The sequence below is a fragment of the Phyllobates terribilis genome, unplaced genomic scaffold (assembly GCF_046119375.1).
Source record: "Phyllobates terribilis strain yellow unplaced genomic scaffold, ASM4611937v1 Scaffold_2__4_contigs__length_985480577, whole genome shotgun sequence".
NCBI lineage: Eukaryota > Metazoa > Chordata > Amphibia > Anura > Dendrobatidae > Phyllobates > Phyllobates terribilis.
Genome location: NW_027362762.1, coordinates 172,616,942 through 172,644,378, shown reverse-complemented (window position 1 = coordinate 172,644,378; position 27,437 = coordinate 172,616,942). Strand labels below are relative to the sequence as shown.

General features: G+C 40.3%; 1 protein-coding gene across 6 annotated transcripts in view; it reads right to left on the bottom strand.

The window, feature by feature from the left end:
• B4GALNT1 (beta-1,4-N-acetyl-galactosaminyltransferase 1) overlaps positions 1-27,437 on the bottom strand; it is a 231,789-nt gene that overhangs the window by 37,535 nt on the left and 166,817 nt on the right. For all 6 annotated transcript variants that reach the window (XM_073663286.1, XM_073663290.1, XM_073663285.1 and 3 more), the window contains one exon: positions 14,846-14,886. In XM_073663286.1, the coding sequence (XP_073519387.1) occupies positions 14,846-14,886 (41 nt within the window). The remainder of the gene's footprint in view (positions 1-14,845; positions 14,887-27,437) is intronic.

Here is a 27,437-nt window from a genome sequence, read left to right as displayed (position 1 = left end):
AGGTTCAGCGGTCTCAGCCACAGATCTGCCTGCTCTTTCACAGCTGTCCACAACTCACAAGCAGTGTGAGGTTTATCACCTAAGCTTATGAGTTTCAGCACAGCCTGTTGCCGCTTGGCGGAGGCAGTACTGCAGTGCTTCCAGCTTGTAACTGATGTGGTGATATCTGAGATGGAGGCTGAACATGAGGAGGAGGAGGAGGATGATATGCAGGAGCTGTACACTGTGGGGGCAACTCTGACTGACATAGGGCCCACAATCCTCGGTGTGGGGAGGATGTGTTCCGTCCCAAGGTCCGACTTGTTCCCGGCTTCCACTATGTTTACCCAGTGTGCCGTCAGGGAGATGTACCGTCCCTGGCCACAAGCACTTGTCCACGTGTCCGTTGTCAGGTGGACTTTCCCAGTAACTATGTTGTTGAGGGCACGGCAGATGTTTTGGGACACGTGCTTGTGTAGTGCGGGGATGGCACACCGGGCAAAATAGTGTCAGCTGGGGACTGAGGGACGGCCACCGCCATAAGTTTGCGGAAGGATTCCATCTCCACCAGCCTAAAAGGCAGCATTTCCAACGCAAGCAGTCGTGTAATGTGCGAATTTAGGACTGTGGTCTGTGGGGCGTTGGCTGCGAATGTGCGCTTTCGTTCAAAGGTCTGGGATATGGACAATTGAACGCTGCGGTGGGACGTGGACGTTGATGCTGTTTCTTGAGAAACTGCCATAACAAGTGAAGACTGAGAGGAGGGGGCATCTTTACATGCAGTATGGACAGGGGATTGCCTTGCACGCACAACAGGGGGTTCTCTTACACGCACAACAGCGGAAGAAGCAGTGGTGACACCCGCTGACACTGGTCGTGGACCCTGGGGTTCGCCCCACAATGTCGGGTGCTTTGCTGACATGTGCCTGATCATGCTGGTGGTGGTCAGGCTGGTAGTTTTGTCACCCCTGCTGATGCTGGCCTGGCAGGTGGTACAAATGGCCTTTTTCGGGTTATCAGAGTCTTTAAAAAAATTCTAGACTCTGGAAGACCTACCGGTTGTACTGGCAATGTCCCTCGTGTTGGTGTTACGGGGAACGGTTGCCCGCCTTCTGTCTGCGGCCACCACACTGCTTCTTCCTGCCTGTTGGAGTACTCAGCCTCCCTCTCCCTGTGTGCTGCTGGCCTCGCTCTGCGTGTCCTCCTGCCACGTTGGGTCAGTTACTAGATCATCCACCACCTCCTCCTCTTCCACTTCCGCACCACGGTCCTCCTCCTCACTTCGTGGCAATTGTGTCTCGTCATCATCCACCTCTTGTGACAAACTGCCAGCGTCGCCTTCCTGTGGCCATGGTTGTTCAAATATTTGGCCATCGCTACATGGGATCTCCTCTTCCACCACTTCAAGCGGAGCAGGAGAGGGGCCCAAATATGGAAATGGACCAGTGAACAGCTCTTCAGTGTCCAACTGTGGGATCAGTTGCTGTCTGACGACACTCGGCATGGTGGGAGGAAGGAGCATCAGGGTGAGGAGGAGTATGTGGTCGAGACTGACGGCTAGTAACACTTGACCGTGTGGAAGACAGACCGAAGGTGGTGGTGCCCAGGTGACTGGAAGTATTATCTGCTATCCAATTAATAACCTGTTCACACTGATCAGTTCGCAATAGTGGTGTTGTTGTGTGCTTCCCTAGTAATTCGGTCAAGAACTGGGAGCGAGAAGATGTGGCTGTTGATTGTGGCACATTTTCACCTTGGCCACGGCCCCGTCCTCTGCACGCACCATCACCAGAACGTCCAGTTCCACGTCCCTTGCCATGCGCCTTGCCCATTGTAAATGAAGTAAAATAGCTTACACTCGCACTCTCAATGGCAAAGGGGTAATAAAAAGGAGATTAGAACTGTGGAAGAGGAAAATCACAGTTCCATTTCTCTGGCCTACACCAGAATCTTTTAAACAGATATATTTGTGTCTGAACAGTCAGCAAGACACTCAAACTGTTTTTTTTTATGTAAAAAAGGCAAAAAGGTGGATCACACCCAGATTTGATTCGTGGAAGAGGAAAATCACAGTTCTATTTCTCTGGCCTACACCAGAATCTTTTAAACAGATATATTTGTGTCTGAACAGTCAGCGAGACACTCAAACAGTTTTTTTTATGTAAAAAAGGCAAAAAGGTGGATTACACCCAGATTTGAACCGTGGAAGAGGAAAACCACAGTTCTATTTCTTTTGCCTACACCAGAATCTTTTAAACAGATATATTTGTGTCTGAACAGTCAGCGAGACACTCAAACTGTTTTTTTTTATGTAAAAAAGGCAAAAAGGTGGATTACACCCAGATTTGAACCGTGGAAAAGGAAAATCACAGTTCTATTTCTCTGGCCTACACCAGAATCTTTTAAACAGATATATTTGTGTCTGAACAGTCAGCGAGACACTCAATTTTTTTTTTAGGGGGGGGGGGAATACCAAAAGGTTAATAACATGGATATTTGTACAGTCTGACTGAGGAAAAAAAAAAAAGAGGATTTAGATGAAAAAAAACCTGGGGCTAAGTCAGGCAATTTGAGAAGCAGCACACAGGACTGTAATGCAGTGTTTGTTGGTATAACCACTGCGTCTCCTATACAGCCTGCCTGCCTGCCTGATATCTGGGATGGATATTAGTCCTCAGGAGGACTGTTTGATTTTGCAGGCTTTAGAGACCCTACACTACCTATTTTGCAGTATAAATCTCTACCTAGCTCAGCAGCACTCTCCCTACACTGTCTGATCCGGAGCTACTGTGTCCAAGATGGCGGTGCCCGGTTTTAAATACTCGAGGTGACATTGTGCGGCCAGCCAATCACTGTAATGCCCACAACCAACATGGCTGCGGCATTACAGTGACTGGCTGGCAATCCCTGCATGTTCATTGGCTCTGTAAAGAGTGCTAAACATGCAGGGCAGAGACCCGAGCTCCTGCCCGAGTAACCCGAAAATGCTCGGTGCTCGCCGACCATCCCGAGTAGTGAGATGCTCGGGCGAGTACCGAGCAGTGTCGAGCATGCTCGCTCAACACTATTTCTAACCTTTCTGCTAATGTCTTCATCCTTACACAGCATAAAACCATTAAATGAAGGAATGAATTTCCACATGAAGGAAATTTCAGTATGTGAATGATAAATTATGATGCTAAAATCATAGATTAATTTTGGTAGGGTTCACGCATCAATCTGTCTATGTCGGGTATTAAGAAAACCAATATAAACAAACAGAGGTTTATTTAAAATTTAACAACTCTTTATTTCATACATAATTAAAAACAATAAAAAATTAAAAAAGCATGAAAATATTGCAGTAATGGGCATCAAGTGGCATGACCAATAAACATTATATCTTTATTCATAAACATAATACATGATATACATATCTTTAAAGTGCATAGTGCTGGAAAAGTACTAAAATGTCACCACCTAGTGAAGATGTTTATAAAAATAGGCGACAAATATTTATTTAAATAAATTGCACATAAATCAATTTTATTACCACAAACTTTTAAGCAGTATTACCGTCTTGTTGATTGTCGTGCTAATGGTGCAACATGGACATTAAACAGTGACAGATTCTAGAAACATTATAGCATAATATATCCATGTCCAGGAAGCACCATCAGAGCGCACAAATCCTCATGACTTTTATAACATAATTACCAGATAAGGAATGGTCAACCAAACAGAAATGTCCCCCCATGTCAGGTATTGATCAAAGCTTTGGATGAGATTTTCCCTTAAATCGGACCCGTCAGCAGAATTTAGAAGGGATCCAATCAGTGGCTGTTGAATACTCACCTTATGAAGTTTTCAGAAAATTACGTCTTTTGGTTCTGGTTCTGCATTTACACTGTGTTCCAAATTATTATGCAAATACTATTTTCTCAGATTTTCCCAAATTACCTATATGAATTGCAGTCATTGTAATTTTCCAGTCAAATAACTATTAGAGTACAATTGAAAGGTTTTTGTACAAACTGCCTATGATAACAGTATATTTTTAAAAAAATAAAAAACTCAAACTGCACTCAAAATGCATGTTCCAAATTATTATGCACAGCAGAGTTTTCAACCTTTTCATTTTAATAAAGAACAAAAAAATGGTCATTTTTGAAATTATAAGCATTAGCAGGTTATTGCAAACTGAAATCAAACAGTTTTCAACTCAAAACTTTATTCTAGGTGATGTTACATTTGCACATAGGACCGCCTGTTCGAAAGGAGCTTCTGAACTCTCTCGTCCATTGAATTTGTCATGTTTTGGATGGTTTCTGCTTTCAATTGTTTTGCATGAGGACAGAATACCCTCCCAGAGCTGTTGCTTAGATGTGAACTGCCTCCCGCCATCATAGACACTCCTTTTGATGATGCTCCAGAGGTTCTCAATGGGGTTGAGGGCAGGGGAGCATGGGTGCCACACCATAAGTTTGTCCCCTTTTATGCCCATAGCAGCCAGAGATGCAGATGTGTTATGTGCAGCATGAGACGGTGCATTATCATGCATGAAATGATCTCGATGGTCCAGATGTATGGAGTGGAGGATGGCTGGTTGATGGACACCCCATGCAAACACGGCTACGGCGCTAACAAGGAGGAGGTGGAGTAATGTTTTGGGCTGGAATCATGGGGAGAGAGATTGTCGGCCCTTTTAGGATCCCTGAAGGGGTAAAGATGAACTCCATAATGTATGTTGAGTTTCTCAAACAGCACATCCTTCCATGGTTCAAGAAGAAGAACCGTGCATTCCGCAGCAAGATCATTTTCATGCATGATAATGCCCCGTCTCATGCTGCTCATAACACATCTGCATCTCTGGCTGCTATGGGCATAAAAGGGGACAAACTTATGGTGTGGCTCCCATGCTCCCCTGACCTCAACCCCATTGAAAACCTCTGGAGCATCATCAAAAGGAGTGTCTATGATGGCGGGAGGCAGTTCACACCTAAAATCAAAAATGACCATTTTTTTTGTTCTTTATTAAAATGAAAAGGTTGAAAACTCTGCTGAGCATAATAATTTGGAACATGCATTTTGAGTGCAGTTTGAGTTTTTTGTTTTTTTTTTAAATATACTGTTATCATAGGCAGTTTGTACAAAAACCTTTCAATTGTACTCTAATAGTTATTTGACTGGAAAATTACAATGACTGCAATTCATATAGGTAATTTGGGAAAATCTGAGAAAATAGTATTTGCATAATAATTTGGAACACAGTGTATTTACCAACAGTGTTTCTCAGGCTGCATTCATGTACCAATGTTTTCTCTGGTGCTGTATTCTTGTACCAACAATGGTTCTGGAGCTGCATTAATTTACCAACAGTGGTTTTGGTGCTGCATTCATTTGCCAACAGTGGTTCAGATGCTGCATTCATTTGCCAACAGTGGTTCAGATGCTGCATTCATTTGCCAACAGTGGTTCTGCTTCTGAATTCATTTACCAACAGTGGTTCTGGTGCTGCATTCATTTATCAACAGTGGTTCTGGTGCCGCATTCATGTGCCAATGGTTGTTCTGGTGCTGTATTCAAGTACTGACAATAGTTCTGGTACTGCACTCATTTACCAACAGTGGTTCTGGTGCTGTATTCATTTACCAACAGTAGTTCTCATGCCGCATTCGTTTAGCAACAGTGGTTCTCATGCAGTATTCATGGACTGATGGAGGTTCTGGCACTGCATACATGAATCCTGAAGGTGGCTTTGGTGCAGCATTCACGTACTGATGGTGGATCTTGTAATGGATTCCTGTACTGATGGTGGTTCTGACTGTTAACACATGTAGCAATCCATAACTGGTCAGAGGACCTCACAAGGCTGAAGCAGTCACCTTTTTGCCTCTGTCTTTTTTTGGGGCCATCACCCTCCTGAGTCCACAACTTGCTGCCACAATCACACTGCTAAGTCTACCACTTGCTCATTCTCCTGCCACCGCCACTTTGTTGCCCTTGTCACTGTGCTGTTGAAGAAGGAAAGGTAAGCGCCGTATGATGCTGAAGATTATAGGGACATTTAATGTATATGAGGGATGTTAATGTGAAGGCACAGGATCATGTGGCAGTATGCAGAGGAGAGAAAGTATATTATTGGTGGTTCTTTAGTTGTATTCATCTACCAACAATGGTTCTAGTGCTGTATTCATGTACTGATAGTGTTTCTCATACTGCATTCATGTATCAGTGGTGGTTCTGGTACTGCATTCATTTACCAACAGTAAGTATGGTGCTGCATTCATTTGCCCACACTGGTTCTGGTGCTGCAATCATTTACCAACAGTGGTTTTGATGCTGCATTTTTTTTTACCAACACTGGTTCTCTTGTTGCATTCATGTATGGACGGTGGTTCTGTACTGTATTTGTCTACAGATTGTGTTTATTTTCCTGTATTCATGTACTATTGGTTCAGGTGATGTACTTGTGTACTGACAGTGGTTCACAGGTCAATTGTGACCTAAAATAAATACTGTAACAACAACAATGGAATTGTGTTTATTTATAGCAAGTTTTAATTGCACTGTGATGAGAGTCAAGAATTAAATTTTTGTTTTAGGCGGCAGGAAAATTACACTCAGACATGCTTCTCTCACTGTGTGGCTGCCCTCCAAGTTACAGAAATGGGTGATAAAAAGAAATGAAACATTGAATTAGAATATACAGGTGCTTCTCACAAAATTAGAATATCATCAAAAAGTTCATTTATTTCAGTTCTTCAATTCAAAAAGTGAAACTCATATATTATATAGAGTCATTACAAACAGAGTGATCTATTTCAAGTGTTTATTTCTGTTAATGTTGATGATTATGGTTTATAGCCAATGAAAACATAAAAGTCATTATCTCAGTAAATTAGAATAATTAACAAAAAAAAACACCTGCAAAGGCTTCCGAAGCATTTAAAAAGGTCCGTTAGTCAGTTTCAGTGCTGACTTGACAAATGTCCAGAAGGCAGTCATTGACACACTCCACAAGGAGGGTAAGCCACAAAAGGTCATTGCTTAAGAAGCTGGCTGTCCACAGAGTGCTGTATCCAAGCATATTAATGTTAAGTTGAGTGGAAGGAAAAAGTGTGGTAGAAAAGGGTGCACAAGCAACCGTGATAACCACAGCCTTGAAAGGATTGTTAAGGCCATTCAAAAATTTGCGGGAGTGGACTGCTGCTGGAGTCATTGCTTCAAGAGCCACCACACACAGATGTATCCAGGACATGGGCTACAAGTGTCGCATTCATTGTGTCAAGCCACACATGACCAATAAACAACGCCAGAAGCGTCTTACCTGTGCCAAGCAAAAAAAGACCTGGGCTGTTGCTCAGCGGTCCAAGGTGTTGTTTTCAGATGAAAGTAAATTTTGCATTCCATTTGGAAATCAAGGTCCCAGAGTCTGGAGGAAGAGTGGAGAGGCCACAATCCAAGCTGCTTGAGTTCTAGTGTGAAGTTTCCACAATCAGTGATGGTTTGGGGAGCCATGTCATCTGCTGGTGTAGGTCCACTGTGTTTTATCAAGACCAAAGTCAGAGCAGCCGTCTACCAGGAAATTTTAGAGCACTTCAAACTTCCCTCTGCCAACAAGCTTTTCGGACATCGAAATTTCATTCTCCAGCAGGACTTGGCACCTGTCCACACTGCCAAAAGTACCAATACCTGGTTTAAAAACAACAGTATCACTGTGCTTGATTGGCCAGCAAACTAGCCTGACCTTAACTCCATAGAGAATCTATGGGATATTGTCAAGAGGAAGATGAGAGACACCAGACCCAACAATGCAGATGAGCTGAAGGCTGCTGTTAAAGCAACCTGGGCTTCCATAACAACTCAGCAGTGCCACAGGCTGATCGCCTCCATGCCACGCCATATTGATGTAGTAATTGATGCAAAAGGAGCCCCGACCAAGTATTGAGTGCATTTACTGAACATACATTTCAGTATGCCAACATTTCGGATTTTTAAAACATTTTTAAAGCTGTTGTTATAAAGTATTCTAATTTACTGAGATAATGACTTTTGTGTTTTCATTGGCTGTAAGCCATAATCATCAACATTAACAGAAATAAACACTTGAAATAGATCACTGTTTGTAATGACTCTATATAATATACAGTGGTGCCCAAAAGTATTAACACCCCTGCAATTCTGTCAGATAATATTCAGTTTCTTCCTGAAAATGATTGCAATCACAAATTCTTTGGTATTATTCTCTTCATTTAATTTGCTTGCAAGGAAAAAACATAAAAGAGAATGAAGCAAAAATCAAATCATTGATCATTTCACACAAAACTCCAAAAATGGGCCAGACAAAAGTATTGGCACCCTCAGCCTAATACTTGGTTGCACAACCTTTAGCCAAAATAACTGCAAACAACCGCTTCCGGTAACCATCAATGAGTTTCTTACAATGCTCTGCTGGAATTGTAGACCATTCTTCTTTGGCAAACTGCTCCAGGTCCCTGATATTTGAAGGGTGCCTTCTCCAAACTGCCATTTTGAGATCTCTCCACAGGTGTTCTATGGGATTCAGGTCTGGACTCATTGCTGGCCACCTTAGAAGTCTCCAGTGCTTTCTCTCAAACCATTTTATAGTGCTTTTGGAAGTGTGTTTTGGGTCATTGTCCTCCTGGAAGACCCATGACCTCAGAGGGAGACCCAGCTTTCTCACACTGGGCCCTACATTATGCTGCAAAATTTGTTGGTAGTCTTCAGACTTCATAATGCCATGCACACGGTCAAGCAGTCCAGTGCTAAAGGCAGCAAAGCAACCCCAAAACATCAGGGAACCTCCGCCATGTTTGACTGTAGGGACCGTGTTCTTTTCTTTGAATGCCTCTTTTTTTTTCCTGTACACTCTATGTTGATGCTTTTACCCAAAAAGCTCTACTTTTGTCTCATCTGACCAGAGAACATTCTTCCAAAACGTTTTAGGCTTTCTCAGGTAAGTTTTGGCAAACTCCAGCCTGGCTTTTTTATGTCTCGGGGTAAGAAGTGGTGTCTTACTGGGTATCCTACCATACAGTCCCTTTTCATTCAGACGCCGAAGGATAGTACAGGTTGACACTGTTGTACCCTCGGACTGCAGGGCAGCTTGAACTTGTTTGGATATTAGTCGAGGTTCTTTATCCGCCATCCGCACAATCTTGTGTTGAAATCTCTCGTCAATTTTTCTTTTCCGTCCACATCTAGGGAGGTTAGCCACAGTGCCATGGGCTTTAAACTTCTTGATGACACTGCGCAAGGAAGACACAGGAACATTCAGGTCTTTGGAGATGGACTTGTAGCCTTGAGATTGCTCATGCTTCCTCACAATTTGGTTTCTCAAGTCCTCAGACAGTTCTTTGGTCTTCTTTCTTTTCTCCATGCTCAATGTGGTACACACAAGGACACAGGATAGAGGTTGAGTCAACTTTAATCCATGTTAACTGGCTGCAAGTGTGATTTAGTTATTGCCAACACCTGTTAGGTGCCACAGGTAAGTTACAGGTGCTGTTAATTACATGAATTAGAGAAGTATCACATGATTTTTCAAACAGTGCCAATACTTTTGTCCACCCTCTTTTTTAGGTTTGGTGTGGAATTATATCCAATTTGGCTTTAGGACAATTCTTTTTGTGTTTTTTCATTGAAGACAAATTAAATGAAGATAATAATACCAAAGAATTTGTGATTGCAATAATTTTCAGGAAGAAACTGAGTATTATCTAACAGAATTGCAGGGGTGCCAATACTTTTGGCCACCACTGTATGAGTTTCACTTTTTGTATTGAAGAACTGAAATAAATTAACTTTTTGATTATATTCTAAATTCAAAAAGAAGTGTTTGCTGATTGCAGTTTCTGAATTATGTCCCAATAAAAAAAAAATGTTTTTGAGAGTTTAAGTTTGTTCCAAATGACCGTGCAGAGAAGAGTAGCTGATATATCCAATATCCTTAGTGATTAGTTAAACCAGAAGGAATTCAGATATTATTCTCTAATAATGGACAAGAGTACTTCTTATATTCGTTCGAGGTGTTGATAACAACTTTGTTGATAACAACTTTGAAGTAACTGAGGAACCAGCCAGCTCGTACTCCTTGCGATGTCAAACTACCAGAAAAGATATCGCAAATCAAGTAAACAAGTGTGCAACTGAAAAGTTAGGAATGACGATTGAAAACTTAGTGGCAATTTGCACTGATGGTGTCAATCTATGTACGGCAAAAACCTTGGTGCAGTTACATTGTTGAAGAGTTTGCTGCCAAAAAAATAACAAAGTATCATTGCATTATACATCGGCAAGTGTTATGCTGCAAAGTTTTGAATTTTGACCATGTAATGTCCGTGGTACTATCGATTGTAAACTATATTCGTTCAAGAGCACTAAAACATAGGACATTATGAGCATTTCTTGAAGAGGTTGGTGCCACCTGCAGCGATGTCCTCTATCACACACAAGTGAATGTTTGAGCTGTGGAAAAGTATTGCAACGTTTTGTTGCTCTCAAGGAAGAAATTGCTCAGTTCTCCAAGAATGACTCTAAAAATTTCCCAAAGTTGCACAATGAAGTTTGCAATTACTACCTATAATTTTATGTGACATCACAGGTCATCTAAATGAATTGAATTTACAGATTCAAGGAAAAAGTCAACCTATTTTTCAACATTTTGCTGCAGTAAAGGCTTTCAAAAAGAAACTGAGTCTATTCAAAAGCCAACTCTTAAAAGAAGAAATGTGCCACTTCACTACGTCTATGAAACATATTCCGTTGTGTAAACCTGCTGAGCTAGGAGAAAAATATTCATATGACATTGAACTTTTGATCCTTGAGGTTGACTGATACTATCCAAAGATGATGACATTAAATTTAACTTAACTGAAGATCCTTTGTCTGTGGATCCCGAGGAACTCCCCCACGCATTTGCAGATAGAGGTTATTGAACTTCAGTGCTCAACAGTTTATCTAAATAAACACAGATAAACGAGCCTTCAGGAATTCTACAAGAGCTTGGACAAGGGAAAGTTCAAAAATCTCCCAGATGGTGCTTTACAGGTTTCCAGCATATTTGGAAGTACCTATATGTGTGAGCAAACCTTCTCCATCATGAACTTAAATAAAAACAAGCAATGATCAGCTCTAACTGATGATCACTTGGAAGATATTTTGAAAATATCGATTTCAAACATTATTCCAGAGTATGATCAACTGATTGCCGAATAAGAAGTGTAATACTTCCCATTAACTAAGTGGTAAGATAAACTGCAAAATGTGTTTAAAACTTGTACCGTTTAGAACTTTTCGAATAGTTTAATAATCAACTTTAGGGTGTGTTCACACTGGAATTTTGGAGCACAAAATCTCAAAACTCCCTGAGTTCCTGCTCCAAAAACTCAGTGTGAGCACACCCTTACTTTAGTTTTTAGCTCCTCACTTTGTAAGTTAGGATGTGTTTACACTGAGTTTTTGGATCAGAAATTCTCCAAATGCTCCACATAGACTGAAGGAATTTTGAAGTTTTGAGGAGGATTTGGAGAGTTTCTGCTCCAAAAACAGTGTGAGCACACCATAACTTATAAAATAAGCTGCTAAAAAACTATTTTAACTTTGGCCCCAATCTACTCCCATATTTTACAGCAAAGCTTTAACATCTTGAATTTTTTTCACAGACGTGGTTATTAGCAATAGGAAGTCAGCAGGAGATGATACCCCTGAGAAACAAAATATGAGAAGTAAGAAGCAGAAGATTAGAAATACATGGTTACATCCTTAGATTTTAATATTTAGAAACAGCATCAAACATGTCTGGGATTAAATTTGTTGATAAAATCCTTTGTATCACTGTATCATTAGAGTTCTGATTTGTGTAGGTTATTCCTGTAAGTAGAATTTGTACCTATCAGACATTTATGTTTATAGTAGATGATGGCCCGATTCTAACGCATCGGGTATTCTAGAACATGTATACGGCCGACCAGGCGCAATCAGCAGAGCGGTGTTTACATTTGGCACCAAAATCGCTGATTGGTCATGGCCCCCGGCCGTGACCAATCAGCAGAGCGGTGTTTAAATTTGGCGCCAATATCGCTGATTGGTCGCGGCCGCAACCAATCAGCGAACCGTGTTAGTGAGGACCGGAGAGTGTGTTTAAATTTGGCGCCAAAATCGCTGATTGGTCGCGGCCGCTGGCTTGGCCCGCTGATCTCCCGACGGTAGCCGCATGGAGGTCAGCGGCGCCGCCCGTCGGGGTACTTGTGCTGCCAGCAGCGGGGAGATGAGCGGCTAGTGCCGCTCATCTCCCGGCTCCATCGCCGCTGACCTCCGTCCCGCAGATGAGCCGCTAACGGCCGCCATCTTTTTCTGAAATCCCAAGTCGCTGATTGGCCGCGGCCGGCCCAATCAGCAACGCGGGATTTCCTGGACAGACAGACAGACAGACGGGATAAGACGATTATATATATTAGATAGTAGATGTGCCATAAATGTCACATAAGAGAATGACTGCTCTAACTGTAAAGAACCCTTTAATATTTAACTGCTGGAATCACCTTTCTTCCACCCATAATGAGTGCCCCCTGGTCCTTAGTATGGTCTTTGGAAGGAATAAGTCATGTGCTAGTCCTCTGTACTGACCACACATTTATTCATTTATATAAAGGAGATCTCATCTGAGACACCTTTTTTCTAAACTAAACAAGTCCAACTCTTCCAACCTCTCATCATATGAGAAGCCTTCTGTCCCTTGTAATAATCTAGTTGCCGCCTTTAAACTGACTTTAACATCTGAATATCCTTTTTTAAAATGTGGAGCCCAAAACTGGATCCCAGATTCTAGATGTGGCCTCACAAGTGATTTATAGAGGTTGCAATATAATTGACAGATTGCTGTAAAGCTGGTGTAATCCTTTATACACCTAAGTCCTGGTTAATCAAGACTGGCGTTTAATACAACAGTCTGGATGAACAGCTGGAAAAAGTTGCGCCAACTCCGTTAAGAGGTATGTGCTTCTTGAGGAATTTAGTGAACTTTCCATCTGTGATTAGTCAGATAGCGAAATGTAGTCATGGGCATTTTAAATAAGATGGCAGAGTTGGCTAGGAGAGGAGTAATAACCAAAATTTGCTATAAAATTGCGCAAAAAAATTGTGACATTTAAAGCAGTTTAACACCAGAAAATTGTTAAAAACTGGATGAACCTTGGTCTCTGCTCCCTTGGAGTTGTTAGGCAATGAACCATTATACAATGTTGTTTTTTGACATATATATTGTGAAGAAATGGCAGCAGAGAGACCCCACAGAATCCCACCACTGCTACCAATTTGAAGGAACAGCACCAGGGGAACCCCGTAGAATCCCTCTGTTGCCGCTTCTTCCAATGGATCCACACCCCGCCACCCGCCAGACATCACACTACGCAAGACGGAGCATGTGATACGGATCCACCCTTTGCACCAACGTGACGTTCCGCACCCCCTCAAGGATGCGTAAGGTCAGGTTGGCACAGTTCTACACCGTCACCTCCTGTCCACAAGGGTACAGAGAGGCACCAGAGGGTGGGACAAGGTGGTCCACTCAGATTCTGACGTGGCCCCACTCTCTCCCATACTCCTGACAGGCTGAGAGGCTCTTTCTTTACTCCAGTGAAACAGAGCCTGGTCGGCCTGGATAGAGCTGCCACCAGTTTCTATTTGATATAACAGACTTATATCAAGCTAGAAACCAGCCCAGTAGCGCGTCGCTGACCGAACAACAGACGTGAGGTTCGTGGTTCGAGATAAAAGACCAGCCCAAGATTAAATTATATATTTAATCGCCATAAGGTCTCACTAAACAAACTACTATACCCAAGGTTATACATATACAGTGGTCAGAGTTACAAATACAAAAGCATGGTACATCAAGCATAACAGATCTTAAAGTTAATTACTGGTTAGATGGAAAGCATGGCTCGGGGGTTGGGCAACCACATGGGGAAGAATGTGTGCCATGCTTGGTTGCTGGACTTGTCCCTCACGTATGCATGTCACGAGCTTCCCCAGGGAAAAGACAATAGGCTTTTGCTACACAGACCTTCCAACTCTCTGGGAACTCCCTCTACCTGCCTCCTGATCAGCCCAAGTCTCCACCCCCTGTTCCTTCCTGGCTAAGAGATTCCCAGAACTAACGAGGCCCATACCTCCTTATTGCATGGTCCCAGGGAACCGGTTCTGGTGTCAATGGACCCGGCCGGGCCCCTGCTACGTGTGGGTACCAAACACAGCAGTTGTAGGAGGTTCCAAAAGGCTGGGACGTGCATTTCCTCATCCCTAAATGCTAGAGTGGGCTAGGATGCAGTCTGGCATTCGCTATCTTCCCCTGAGCTAGAAAATCCATTTTGTGAAGAGATGGGACATATAGTTCTTCCACAGCTAGGCATAGAAAAATAGTACCTTACACAACAGCACATGCTGAGAACAAAGAGAGGATCTCATCAGGGGGCTTGCCTGTTAGCTCAGCTCACCCTGCAGAGGGACACTCACACTGAAGCCCCCCTCCCTTCTCCCTTACAGCTGGGAGTCGAGTTATGCTGTGCTTGGAGACCTGACAACAAGGGAACATGTGATTATTCTACAATATCCTTCACATATATATATAGTTGCTTTTTTAGTTTCTGGTTACATCTTCTCTGTTAACATAGGTATAGAAAGAATGGACCACATTTACAGTAAGCACTATTGAATAGAGTTTAGCAACAAGATTAGCCAGAACCTGGTCCTGGTCTCAATATCAGCATAATAAGGTCATTAAATGTGGCCACATTAGAGTCATCTATGAAGAAAGAAGAGAGTCACAATAACAGAGAGGGCCAATGTCTAGAAAAATGCTTACCTTATAATTGTTTTTCTTTTTAAGCTCCAGCAAGCTAAGTCCTGCAAAAAAATAGGAATGTTGAACAGGCCTGAACATACCTTGGTATGAAAGTACAAATGATAGAATTTTTGCAAAACACAGAAACATTAGATTGCAGGTGCAGCATTTTAAAAGTGAAAACTTGGAATAAAAGGGGACACTGATAAAATTATCATCATTATTCTTCATTGCATGTTTAGTCATTGCTATAAAATGGATGTATAAAAGATGCTCCCTCTCTGAAAAACTAGATAGATTTGAAGAATAACACTTTTTATAGGGGGATGTTGTTAGGGAAAACCTTAAAGATGTATACATTGACGAACCATTTTATATTGTGCATTTAATTTTGATATAACAAAGAAGAGCGAGAGACAAAAATAGAGAAAAAAAACAGGTTTGAGATATTTCTTGGAGATACAGGTACATCTCACTAAATTAGAATATCATCAAAAAGTTAATTTATTTCAGTTCTTCAATACAGAAAATGAAACTCATATATTATATAGAGTCATTACAAACAGAATGATCTATTTTAAGTGTTTATTTCTGTTAATGTTGATGATTATGGCTTACAGCCAATGAAAACACAAAAGTCATTATCTCAGTAAATTAGAATACTTTATAACAACAGCTTGAAAAATGTTTTTAAAATCCAAAATGTTGTCCTACTGAAATGTATGTTCAGTAAATCACTCAATACTTGGCCGGGGCTCCTTTTGCATCAATTACTGCATCAATGCGGCGTGGCATGGAGGCGATCAGCCTGTGGCACTACTGAGGTGTTATGGAAGCCCCGGTTGCTTTGATAGCAGCCTTCAGCTCATCTGCATTGTTGGGTCTGGTGTCTCTCATCTTCCTCTTGACAATACCCCATAGATTCTCTATGGGGTTAAGGTCAGGCGAGTTTGCTGTCAATCAAGCACAGTCATACTGTTGTTTTTAAACCAGGTATTGGTACTTTTGGCAGTGTGGACAGGTGCCAAGTCCTGCTGGAGAATGAAATTTCCATCTACAAAAAGCTTCCAAATGAAAATTGGAGCTCTGGGACCTTGTGGAGTGTGTCAATGACTGCCTTCTGGACATCTGTTAAGTCAGCAGTCTTCCCCATGATTGTGGAGCCTACTGAAACATACTAAGGGACCTATTTAAACGCTTAGGAATTTTTTTCTGGTGTTTTTTGTTAATTATTTTAATTTACTGAGATAATGACTTTTGTGATTTCATTAACTGTAAGCCATAATTATCAACATTAACAGAAATAAACACTTGAAATAGATCACTCTGTTTGTAATGACTCTATATAATATATGAGTTTCACTTTTTGTATTGAAGAACTGAAATGAATTAACTTTTTGAAAATATTCCAATTTAGTGAGATGCACCTGTATCTACCAAAATATTTCCAACATTATTTTGTGGGGTATCAATGTGTAAATATACAGATGTAGTGGTTCACTACCATGGTGCAGGAAACAGTAAACTTGACACTGCACAAGCCATTAACTATGTGAAGTTAGGTGTTGATATATACTTTTCTACATCAAGTGTTTGTCATGCTAGGAAATGCTACATCTGTATATTCAGTGCTGTGTACACACTATGAAAATGACAGTTCAAAGATGATGATAGACCTGTGTACGTTTTTTTATTAGCATTAAAGAAGTACTCCTCCCATCAAAATTTTTATACTCTTAATATATTGTAATCATCATATTATATAGCACTGTTTAATTACAATTGCTCATTTCACCTTTCTACTCAACTAATTATTCCCTTTTACATTAGGTTTATGACTTGACATGATTAAAAACTGACTAGCTGATCCCTTCTAAGCTTTATGTAGAATCATGAGGTCAAGTTTTCCTGTATGAGTCATAAGTCACTGCAAAAGTCTCTGGCAGGGGGAGAAGGGAGCCGCTGGGTCAGGAGTTGAAGAGAGGAATGATAAATGCAGGAACAAGAGACTTCCTGTTTCTACATAATATAAAGATAAAAGAGAAGAATTAGTTGAGTAGAAAGGCAAATGAGCAATTGTAAGTACACAGTGCTATATAATATGATGACTGCAATATATTAAGAGGATAAATATTTTGAAGGGAGTGCTTCTTTAAGCCTCATTCAGACAACCGTGTCTCACATATGTGTGCTATTCATGGTTTCATAGAGAGATCATTATAGTCTTTGTGCAAGTTCACATGTCTGTATTTTTTCTGACCCACTGCTGAAAAAACAAACAAAATAAAACAACGAGATTTGCGGATCAAAAATTGACTCATCCATGTGTCATTTGAGAGATATCAGTTTTTAGTTATAAAATGGGTTGAAGAAGCTTTGATCTTTTTCGTATTTTCTATATGAGAAAAACAGAAGCCATGGTAAAAATGGACAAAGTGTAAAAATTGGATGAAAATTGGACCTAATGCAGTGATGAAAAAAAGTTAATTATCTTTTTTTTAATGCAACAAAAGGACGCATTGCTCCCACATGTGTTCCAAAGATGGTCTTTAGATTCTCTACAGTAAGCACTTCCACTTAGTTCCTGAGTGATGGCTTTAGTGGTTTCATGGTTAGTAGCTAAAACTATTACTCTAGAGCAGAGGGAAAGGATTATGGAGATCTTACTGTAAGGAGGCTTGAGCATTTCAGTTTTAGGGTCCACCTTCAGAGCACTAGTGGGACAGTAAGGACACATTCACACATTTAGTATTTGGTCAGTTTATAACCTCTGTATTTGTAAGCCAAAACCAGGAGAGGAACAATCAGAGGAAAAGTATAATAGAAACAAGTCACCACTTCTGTATTTATCACCCACTCCTGGTTTTAGCTTACAAACACTGATGCAAAATACTGACCAAATACTGAACGTGTGAATGGGGCCTGGTGCTGATAAAATATCCTAACAAAAAGGTATGTTTAAATTGCATTTCAGGTCTCCCACCTACCTTAAAGGGTAAAAACTATTAAAAGACTCCTTTTAACCGCTTCCCGACCGCCCACTGTACATAAACGTCCGCGCTGCCTGGGCTCTGTGCAGCGCGGACGTTTAAAAACGGTGGGTGGTCTCGCAGAGCTCAGGACCCCCAGGGTCCTGCAAGCTCTGCGAGAGCGGTGCAGAGCGACAGCTCTGACAGGGAACATCATCGGGACCTGATTGGATCAGGTCCCAGTGATGTTAACCCTTTGCTGTCTTCTATATGCCGCGATCTATAGTGATCACGGCATATAGAAGACAGCAGGAGGAGAGGGGGTGGTATACTTACCTCTCCGAAGAACCCTGATACCTTCCAGGACCTTGGGTTGCTATGGCAGCTGGAGGTCACATGACCGCCTCCAGCTCTGCCATATATGGTGTCCTGCCAGGGCCAGCCTGCAGCTGAAGCCTGGCAGGACACACTGACTGTGTGAAGATCTCATGTAATGTAATATATGTCTATTACATTACATGAGATCAGCGATCAGAAAAATAAAAATTATTGTCCCATACAGAGACTAAGTAAAAATGTAAAAAAAAGTTAAAAAAATTGTTTTGAAACTGTTAAAAAAAAATACAAAATAAATTAAAATAAATAAATAAAATATTAAACCGATAAATCCGTATATTTATGCAAAAATAAAAAAAGTACATATATATTTGGTATCGCTGCGTCCGAAACAACCCGAGCTATAAAACTGTCACACTAATTAACTCCTTCTGTGCACACCGTAATAAAAATAAATAAAAAACGGAGCAAAAAACTATGCTTTTTCCTCATATCGCCAAACAAAAAGTGGAAAAAAATGCGATCAAAAAGCAAAATGGAAATAAAAATGGTACCGCTGAAAACATCATCTTGTTCCGCAAAAAAAAAGCCGCCATACAGCTCCATCAGCCAAAAACTAAAAAAGTTATAGCGCTCAGAATAAAGCAATGCAAAAAAAATATTTTTTCTATAAAATTGTTTTATTGTGTAAAAGAGCCAAAACATAAAAAAAATATACAGTAAGTGTAATATCGCTGTAAACGTACTGACCCGAAGAATAACGCTGCCTGATCAATTTCACCACACGCAGAACGGCATAAAAAAAACCCTCAAAAAACAATTCCTGAATTGTTGGTTTTTGTTAATTTTACCTCCCAAAAAACGGAATAGAAAGCGATCAAAAAATATCACGTACCCAAAAATGGTACCAATAAAAATGTCAACTCGTCCCGCAAAAAACAAGCCATCACATGACTCTGTCGGCCGAAATATGGAAAAATTATAGCTCTCAAAATATGGCGATGCAAAAACTAGATTTTGCAAAAAAAAAGTGTCTCTTAGTGTGTGACAGCTGTCAGTCATAAAAACCCAATATAAATCTGGTATCTCTGTAATTGCACCGACCCGAAGAATAAAGTAATCTAATCAGTTATATCACACTAGGAACGGCGTAAAAAATAAATAAAACCAATTCTTCACCTGCTACTGATTTGTTTATTATGTCTCCCAAAGATCGCAGTAAGGCTCTGCTCACATTTATCCTGCGCTCTGCGCTGAGCACTTACGCCAGAGTTTCCGTGTAAATCTCTGAAATACGTGATTCAGACGGAACCCATGATGGAAGATTCCCTGTAATGAGGCAGATATAGGCCACTGTGGATGCCGTCTGGCCTGTGATCCCACGGTGTCATTTGTTTTAGGCGTGCATAAAAGTGCGGTTGGCCACAGTTTTGTGCACTTCTGAAAAAAAGGACACCGCTAAACTGAGGCCAGACGGAGTCTAGAGTAACTCTGCTGCCTCATTACAGTGAATGGATCCCGCAGGGGTTTCATCTGAATTACATCACTTGGAAATTTAGATGGAAACCCCGATGTAAGTGCTCAGCCTAGAGTGCCGGATAAATGTTACGTAAAATGTTCCCAATAAAAGCTTCAACTCAGTCCTCAAAAAAAGCTAGTCCCCACTCAGGTCCGTCATCTGTTAAAAATATAAGGGACTTCCAAGTTACTGGTAGCAGAAAGGCTCTGGAAAAGCGAAATGGCCCTTGCCCCCCAAAAGAAATTCAGAAAATTTAGTGCTCCCAAATCCAAATGCCTATTCTACAATAATTTGCTCTCCAATTGTCAAATAGCACTCCGTCCCTCCCAGATCTCGCCGTATGGTTGAGCGGTACGATACAGCCACATATGGGGTATTGACACTTTTAGAAGAAATTGTGTGACACATTTCGGCACCATTTTTACCCATTGCCCTGTGCGAAAATGTAAAATCTGAGGGTAAAACATTTTTTTGTGGTAAAAATATAATTATGCTTTTTTCACTGCCCAATGGTATAAATTTAAAAATTAAAAGATACTCACTACTTCCCTAGATGAATTCCTTGAGAGGTGTAGTTTACAAAATGGGGTCACTTGTGGGGGTTTCTGCTGTTTTGGCATGTCAGCGACTCTTCAAATGTGACATGGTGTCTGCAACCTATCCCAGCCAACATAGCGCTCCTTTCTCTTCCGAACCCTGCCGTACACCAAAGCAGTGGTTTTCCCCCACATATGGGGTATCGGCGTACTCAGGAGAAATTGCACAACAAATTTCATGGTGCAATTTATCCTGTTACCCTTATGATAATACAAAATTAGGGAATGAAAAACATTTTTTGTGGGAAAAAGGTGAAAATTTTATTTTTATGGCTCAATATTATAAACTTCTGTGAAGCACCTGGGGGTGCAAGGTGCTCACCACACATCTAGATAAGTTCCCTAAGGGGTCTATTTTCCAAAATGGTGGCACTTGTGGGGGGTTTCCACTGTTTAGGCACATTAGGGGCCCCCCAAATGCAACATGGCGTCTGCTAATTATTCAAACAAATTTTACATTCAAAAAGTCAAATGGCGCTCCTTCCCTTCCGAACCCTGCCGTGCGCCCAAACAGTGGTTTGCCTCCACATATGGGGTATCAGCGTGTTCAGGAGAAATTGCACAACAAACCTCATGGTGCAATTTATCCTATTACCCTCATGATAATGCAAAATTAAGGGATGAAAACGTTTTTGTGGGAAAAATGTGAAAATTTTATTTTTACAGCCCAATATTATAAACTTCTGTGAAGCACCTTGGGGTTCAAGGTGCTCATCACACATCTAGATAAGTTCCCTAAGGGGTCTAGTTTCCAAAATGGTGTCACTTGTGGGGGGTTTCCACTGTTTAGGAACATCAGGGGCTCTCCAAACGCAACATGGCATCCGCTAATTATTCAAACAAATTTTACATTGAAAAAGTCAAATGGCGCTCCTTCCCTTCCGAACCCTGCAGTGTGCCCAAACAGTGGTTTGCCTCCACATATGGGGTATCAGCGTGTTCAGGAGAAATTGCACAACAAACTTCATGGTGCAATTTATCCTATTACCCTTATGATAATGCAAAATTAAGGGATGAAAAACGTTTTTGTGGGAAAAATATGAAAATTTTATTTTTACAGCTCAATATTATAAAGTTCTGTGAAGCACCTTGGGGTTCAAGGTGCTCACCACACATCTAGATAAGTTCCCTAAGGGGTCTAGTTTCCAAAATGGTGTCACTTGTGGGGGGTTTCCACTGTTTAGGAACATCAGGGGCTCTCCAAACGCAACATGGCGTCCGCTAATTATTCAAACAAATTTTACATTCAAAAAGTCAAATGGCGCTCCTTCCCTTCCGAACCCTGCCGTACGCCCAAACAGTGGTTTTCCCTCACATATGGGGTATCAGCGCGCTCAAGAGAAATTGCACAAAAAATTTTGGGGTCCATTTTTTCCTGTTACCCCTGTGAAAATAAAAAAAATTAGGTCTAAAGTAACATTTTTGTGAAAAAAGTTAAATTAATTTTTTTCTTCCACATTCCAAAAATTCCTGTGAAGCACCTGAATGGTTAATAAAGTTATTGAATGTGGTTTTGAGCACCTTGAGGGGTGCAGTTTTTAGAATGGTGTCACTTTTGGGTATTTTCTGTCATAAAGACCCCTCAAAGTGACTTCATATATGATGTGGTCCCTAAAAAAATGTTTTTGTAAATTTTGTTTGAAAAATGAGAAATCGCTGGTCAACTTTTAACCCTTATAGCTCCCTAACAAAAAAAAATTTTGGTTCCAAAATTGTGCTGATGTAAAGTAGACATGTGGGAAATGTTATTTATTAACTATTTTGTGTGACATATCTCTCTGATTTAAGGGCATGAAAATTCAAAGTTTGAAAATTGCGAAATTTTCAAAATTTTCGCCAAATTTCTGATTTTTTCACAAATAAACGCAAGTGATATCGAAGAAATTTTACCACAATCATGAAGTACAATATGTCACGAAAAAACATTCTCAGAATCAGGGGAATCCGTTGAAGCGTTCCAGAGTAATTACTTCATAAAGTGACAGTGGTCAGAATTGAAAAAATTGGCCCGGTCACGAAGGCAAAAACAGGCTCTGGTGCGAAGTGGTTAAATGAGGGCACACCGAACTCTATGTAAATAAATGATGCAGTCCTGTTTACTGGAACACAAAGCGAATTAGAATTGGAAATGGAAGTGTTGGGAGTGGTACTCAAAAGCACCACTATAGCCACATATTATATGGTTTAACCCCTTTACCACCTAGCACGTACTCATACTTCCTAGGTGGTATCCCTGCACTCCATGCGGGCTCCGGTGTTAAGCCTGTATATTACCAGGCACATGACAGCTGTGCCCCTAACAGCCGCAGGTGGAATCGCGACCCATCCGCGGCTGTTAACTAGTTAAATGCTACTGTCAATCTCTGACAGTGGCATTTAACATGACCGCGGTGAAAGGATGTCATAAGTCCTGCCCATCGGTGCCCGTGTCACAGGAAAGCGGGACGCCAATGGGTTGGCATGATAACCCGGGGTCTGCTCGAGACCCCTGCAGTTCTCATGGCCAGGATGCTATGAGCACCACCCAGTGGTCGGCACTCATAGCAAGTGAGCATTTCTGCTAGACACAGGCGATCCAATGATGGCAGCTTTAGTCTCCCATGTAGACTATTGAAGCCAATGAAATGTAAAAAAATGTTTTTAAAATCTAAAAAATATATATATATATAAAAGTTCAAATCACCTCCCTTTTGCCCCATTCAAAATAAAACAATAAAAAAATTTCAAATATGCACATATTTTGCATTGCCACATTCAGAATCGTCCGATCTATCAATACATAAAAATAATTAATTGGATCGGTAAACGGCGTAACGAGAAAAAAAAGACTAGAGAATCATAATGGCAGGTCATTTTTAGCATTTAGTGAACATGTTAAAAAAAAAAACCTCAAAAAAACAATTGTGGAATTGCACTTTTTTTCCAATTTCACCTCACTATGAATTTTTTTCCCATTTTCCAGTACACAATATGGTAAAAACAAATATGTCATACAAAATTACAACTCGTCCCGCAAAAAACAAGCCTTCACATGGCCATATTGACTGAAAAATAACTTTTTTTTATGGCTCTGGAAAGAAAAACCCAAGTCCGTTAAGGTGTTAAAGGGGCTTTTCCAAGAACAAAAGTTGAGGGGGAAAGCAAAAGAGTATACAGACATTACAGCAGGGGATCACAGTTGATTCTTACTTTGAAGTAAAACATTATTTAAAAACAGGCAGTGAAATGTTTTACCTCATAAAAATAATCAGCTGTGATCCTATGCTGTAATGTCTGTATACTCTTTTGCCTCTCCCCCTGCCCAGGAGATGTGGTATGATCAGACCATGATCCTGTACAGTCAGACACAGCCATTACACAGAACACAGCAGGGGCACATTTATAAGATTATCTCAGCACAGGAACATTTTATTTAAACACATCCAATTGTGGAAGTTATTATTATTCCAAGATATATTGATTAAAATCAACTTTTGTTCATGGAAAAACCCCTTTAAGTTAAAGGCTATGCATTTTTAGCTAAAAATAGTATTTGCAATTGAGTTTCATTAAACATTTTTCACTGTTTAGCTTTTACAGGCTTTTTGTTTTCTGTACATTACTGACAGCTAAATGAGTTAAAGAAACACTCCTCCTATCAAAGTTTTATTCTATTAATATATTGCAGTCATCATATTATATAGCACTGTGTACTTACAATTGCTCATTTTGACCTTCTACCCAGCTAATTCTTCTCTTTTCTCTCCTCTATGTAGAAACAGGAAGCCTCTTGTAACTGCATTTATCATTCCCCTCTTCAACTCCTGACCCATCTGCTTCCTCCTACCCTGCTTTTGACTTTTGCAGTGACTAACTGATACAGGTAAAATTAACCTCAAGTTTCTACATAGAGCTTAGAAGGATTCAGCTAGTCTGTTATTAATCACGTGATGTCATAGACCTAATGGAAAACAGAAGAATTAACTGGGTAGAAAGCAAAATGAGCAATTGTAAGTGCACAGTGCTGTATAATATGATGACTACAATATATTAAGAGGATAAACATTTTGATGGGAGTGTTTCATTAACTGAGAATCAATCAGCCATCTCCTTCAGACAGAGAGTTTGTAACCCTTTAATCTTTCTTTTTCTGAACTCACATCAACTGATTTATCACCAAAAAGTTCAGTTTAATTTCTTATGTGGTCTGTGGTGAGAGGCGAGCTGGGCTGGGGGACAGAAAGGCACATGCTCCCCGGGCCAGCAGGGTAAGTGACGACCGGGCCTGTACTGGAGGGGGACCACCGGCTCCTATTTCAGCCCCTGCTGTGTACTGTGCAATGACTGTGTCTCACCATGCAGGAACATGGTCTGATTATACCACAGCTTCTGGCCAGGGGAAGAAGCAAAAGATATGATACAGACAGGACAGCTGTCCTTTTTTGCAACAAGCTGACAAACCACACATTTTTTTTTAAATGGGACCTTGTTTGAGTATTGGCAAATATTTGCATATAATAGTTTTTATATTGAAAGATGTACCGAAAACTACTTTATTTGTATGATTTTTATTAAGTTTGTTAATATACATTAATGATTGTCTAGCCTAAACGTGTACTTTATTTTATTATTCTATCCTCTGTTCGAAAGCACGTTTCAAGAATGTGTTTCTCTGTACAGATACCTTTGGCTCTATTTATTTCATCTAATTTTATGTATTGGGTGTGTAATACTGCCTGAAACTTTTTTTTTTAAACAAAGTAATGTGAACTTTGTTAAGACACATTCATCCCCCTCCAGACATAAAACCAAAAATTCTAGTTTGAAGTTACACCTAATGTTAGTAAACTGCAAATTTTCTTCATTATCATTTAGATACTGAATAAAATCTGGCACAGCTGCCAAGTGATCTTACCAAACAATAAATATGTCATCTATATAGCAGCCACATCGAGCAGTGAAAAAATTATAGACGTGGTAAGCCCATCCATTTTTTAATGCACTTTCCTATGCAGAAAGCCAGTGCAAAGAAACATATACCATGTGGTATACGGGTTTTTAAAGTGGATATATATGATGAACACTGTCAGGTGCAAATTTACTAAGTGCCCAACAGTGGGCACAAACAAAGTGTGTACCTAATCTAACTGATTTCAGTTTTCAATGTTGTTTTAACCAAGTTTATTAAAGGGGCAAATGTTACTACAAGAGCTTTTCTGCATTGAAGTTAATGAAAAACCTTCAGCAAAACGGTGAAATAAATGTAGTGAACTAGGGCTGTCTGTGAATTCAGCCCAACTGATGAGCAAACAAACCACAGTACACTATTTGTTACACATCTGAAAATGAGTAAAGGGTTAACTGCTGGTACGATGATGATTCACTCTGTGCAGTCTTTTTTTTTACCTTTGTACAGTATGAGATCATTAGGTGTGTGAAATGTTTACTTTGGAAAACAAATGCCTGTTCACCTACATGATAGTTTTTATAGAAGTATAAATGATTCTACTCCTTCACTCCTCAACAATGAAATTGCAACATCAAGAAAGAAAAGTTGTGGAATTATGGAAATCACAAGATTGCTAGGCATGATAATGACATGCAAATAATAAAAAAAATGGAAACAAAATTTAAAAAATGTCAAAATCTTGATTTTATTCAGTATTGAATGCAGAAACACTCGCACTTACTGTACATGCCTTGGCTGCTATCGATGAGGTTATTAATGGCTGTCTGAACAATGTTCTGCCACAATGTGTGAAATTGGATGTGCTCTCTACTTTATAATAGAAGTCTATGGGAAGGATCAAAAGACACCCGGAAGATGTCTATATGCCTTTGAATGTTTTACTATTGTTTTTGCTTCAAAAATTGCTTCATTGTTGCTTCATTGAAAAAACCCAAGAAAAAAAACAAAATGAGCACATACCCAGTAGTAAGTAAATAGTAATAGTACATGTAAATATTATAGGGTACAAAGTAAACACTATTTTGCTCAAACCCTTACCTTGTGTCAACCAACCTCAATGTAGATAAGGGCAGAACTGGATACAAGCCCAACTGTTCAAGCACCTGCCCATGGGACACTATATAGATGAAAGCCCAGCTCAAAAAGGTGGAGTCATGCCCCTGTTTGTCCCGATTGGGTACACCTTGTCGTGGTGGGATAACGTTTACATTTTTTTGATCAAAACAGTTACAAGGTATATGCTCATTTTGTTTTTTTCTTGGGTTTTGTCTGTGAAATAACCACAGAGTGAACGTGGTCTTACACATTGAACATATACCAATTTATGCTCCAGCTCATTTCTTTGGTTTTGCAGTAGTTTCTTGTACTGCTTACGAAAAGGGGCATAGTCCTTCCTTTCTTAGCTATACATTTCATCTATATATTGTATCCGGCTCTGTCCTTCTCTACATTGAGGAGAAGGTGAGATTTTAATACTTGAGATAAGATAGAACCATTCTGATTGGGTACACCTTGTCACGGTGGGATAGCTTTTATGCTTTTTTTGATCAAAATAGTGCTAGCTAAGTACCCTATGCTATTTACATGTTCTATTACTATTTACTTACTATAAGGTATATGCTCATTTAGTTTTTTTCTTGGGTCTTGTCTGTGAAATGGCCACAGTGTAAATGTGCTCCTACACATTCCACATATACCAACTTATGCTCCGGCTTATTTCTTTGTTTTTATTGTTTCTTCATTGTTGAATGGAGTTAAAAACACATATGGAAATGCCAGTAAACAATATACCCAAAATCAATGTAAAAAATGTAAAACAAAATGCTAAAAAAAGGCACTTCCGGAATAAAAGTCTGTATTTCTTAAAGTGTCTTCCGCTTGTTAATCTCTGTGTGTTCCCCTGACCTAAATAAACATTGGGTGCACATAGCCTTAGGCTATGTGCCCACGATGCAGAAATGCTCCAGATTTTTCCTGAGCGTTTCTGCATCTCCCTGGCAGAAAAAACGCATGTGGATTGTACATGAGTTTTTCCTGCCAGGGACAAGCGGATGTGAAGCGTTCTTCACATGCATTTCCGCATGCGGGTTATCAAGCGCTTTCCAAGCGATTTTAGCATCACTTGGAAAGTGCTTGTCAACTTGGTCACACTATATAAATCCATGCAACCGGCATGGATTTATATAGTGTGACCGTAAAAGAATGGTAAAAAATAAAAAAATAAATATTATACTTACCTTCTGAT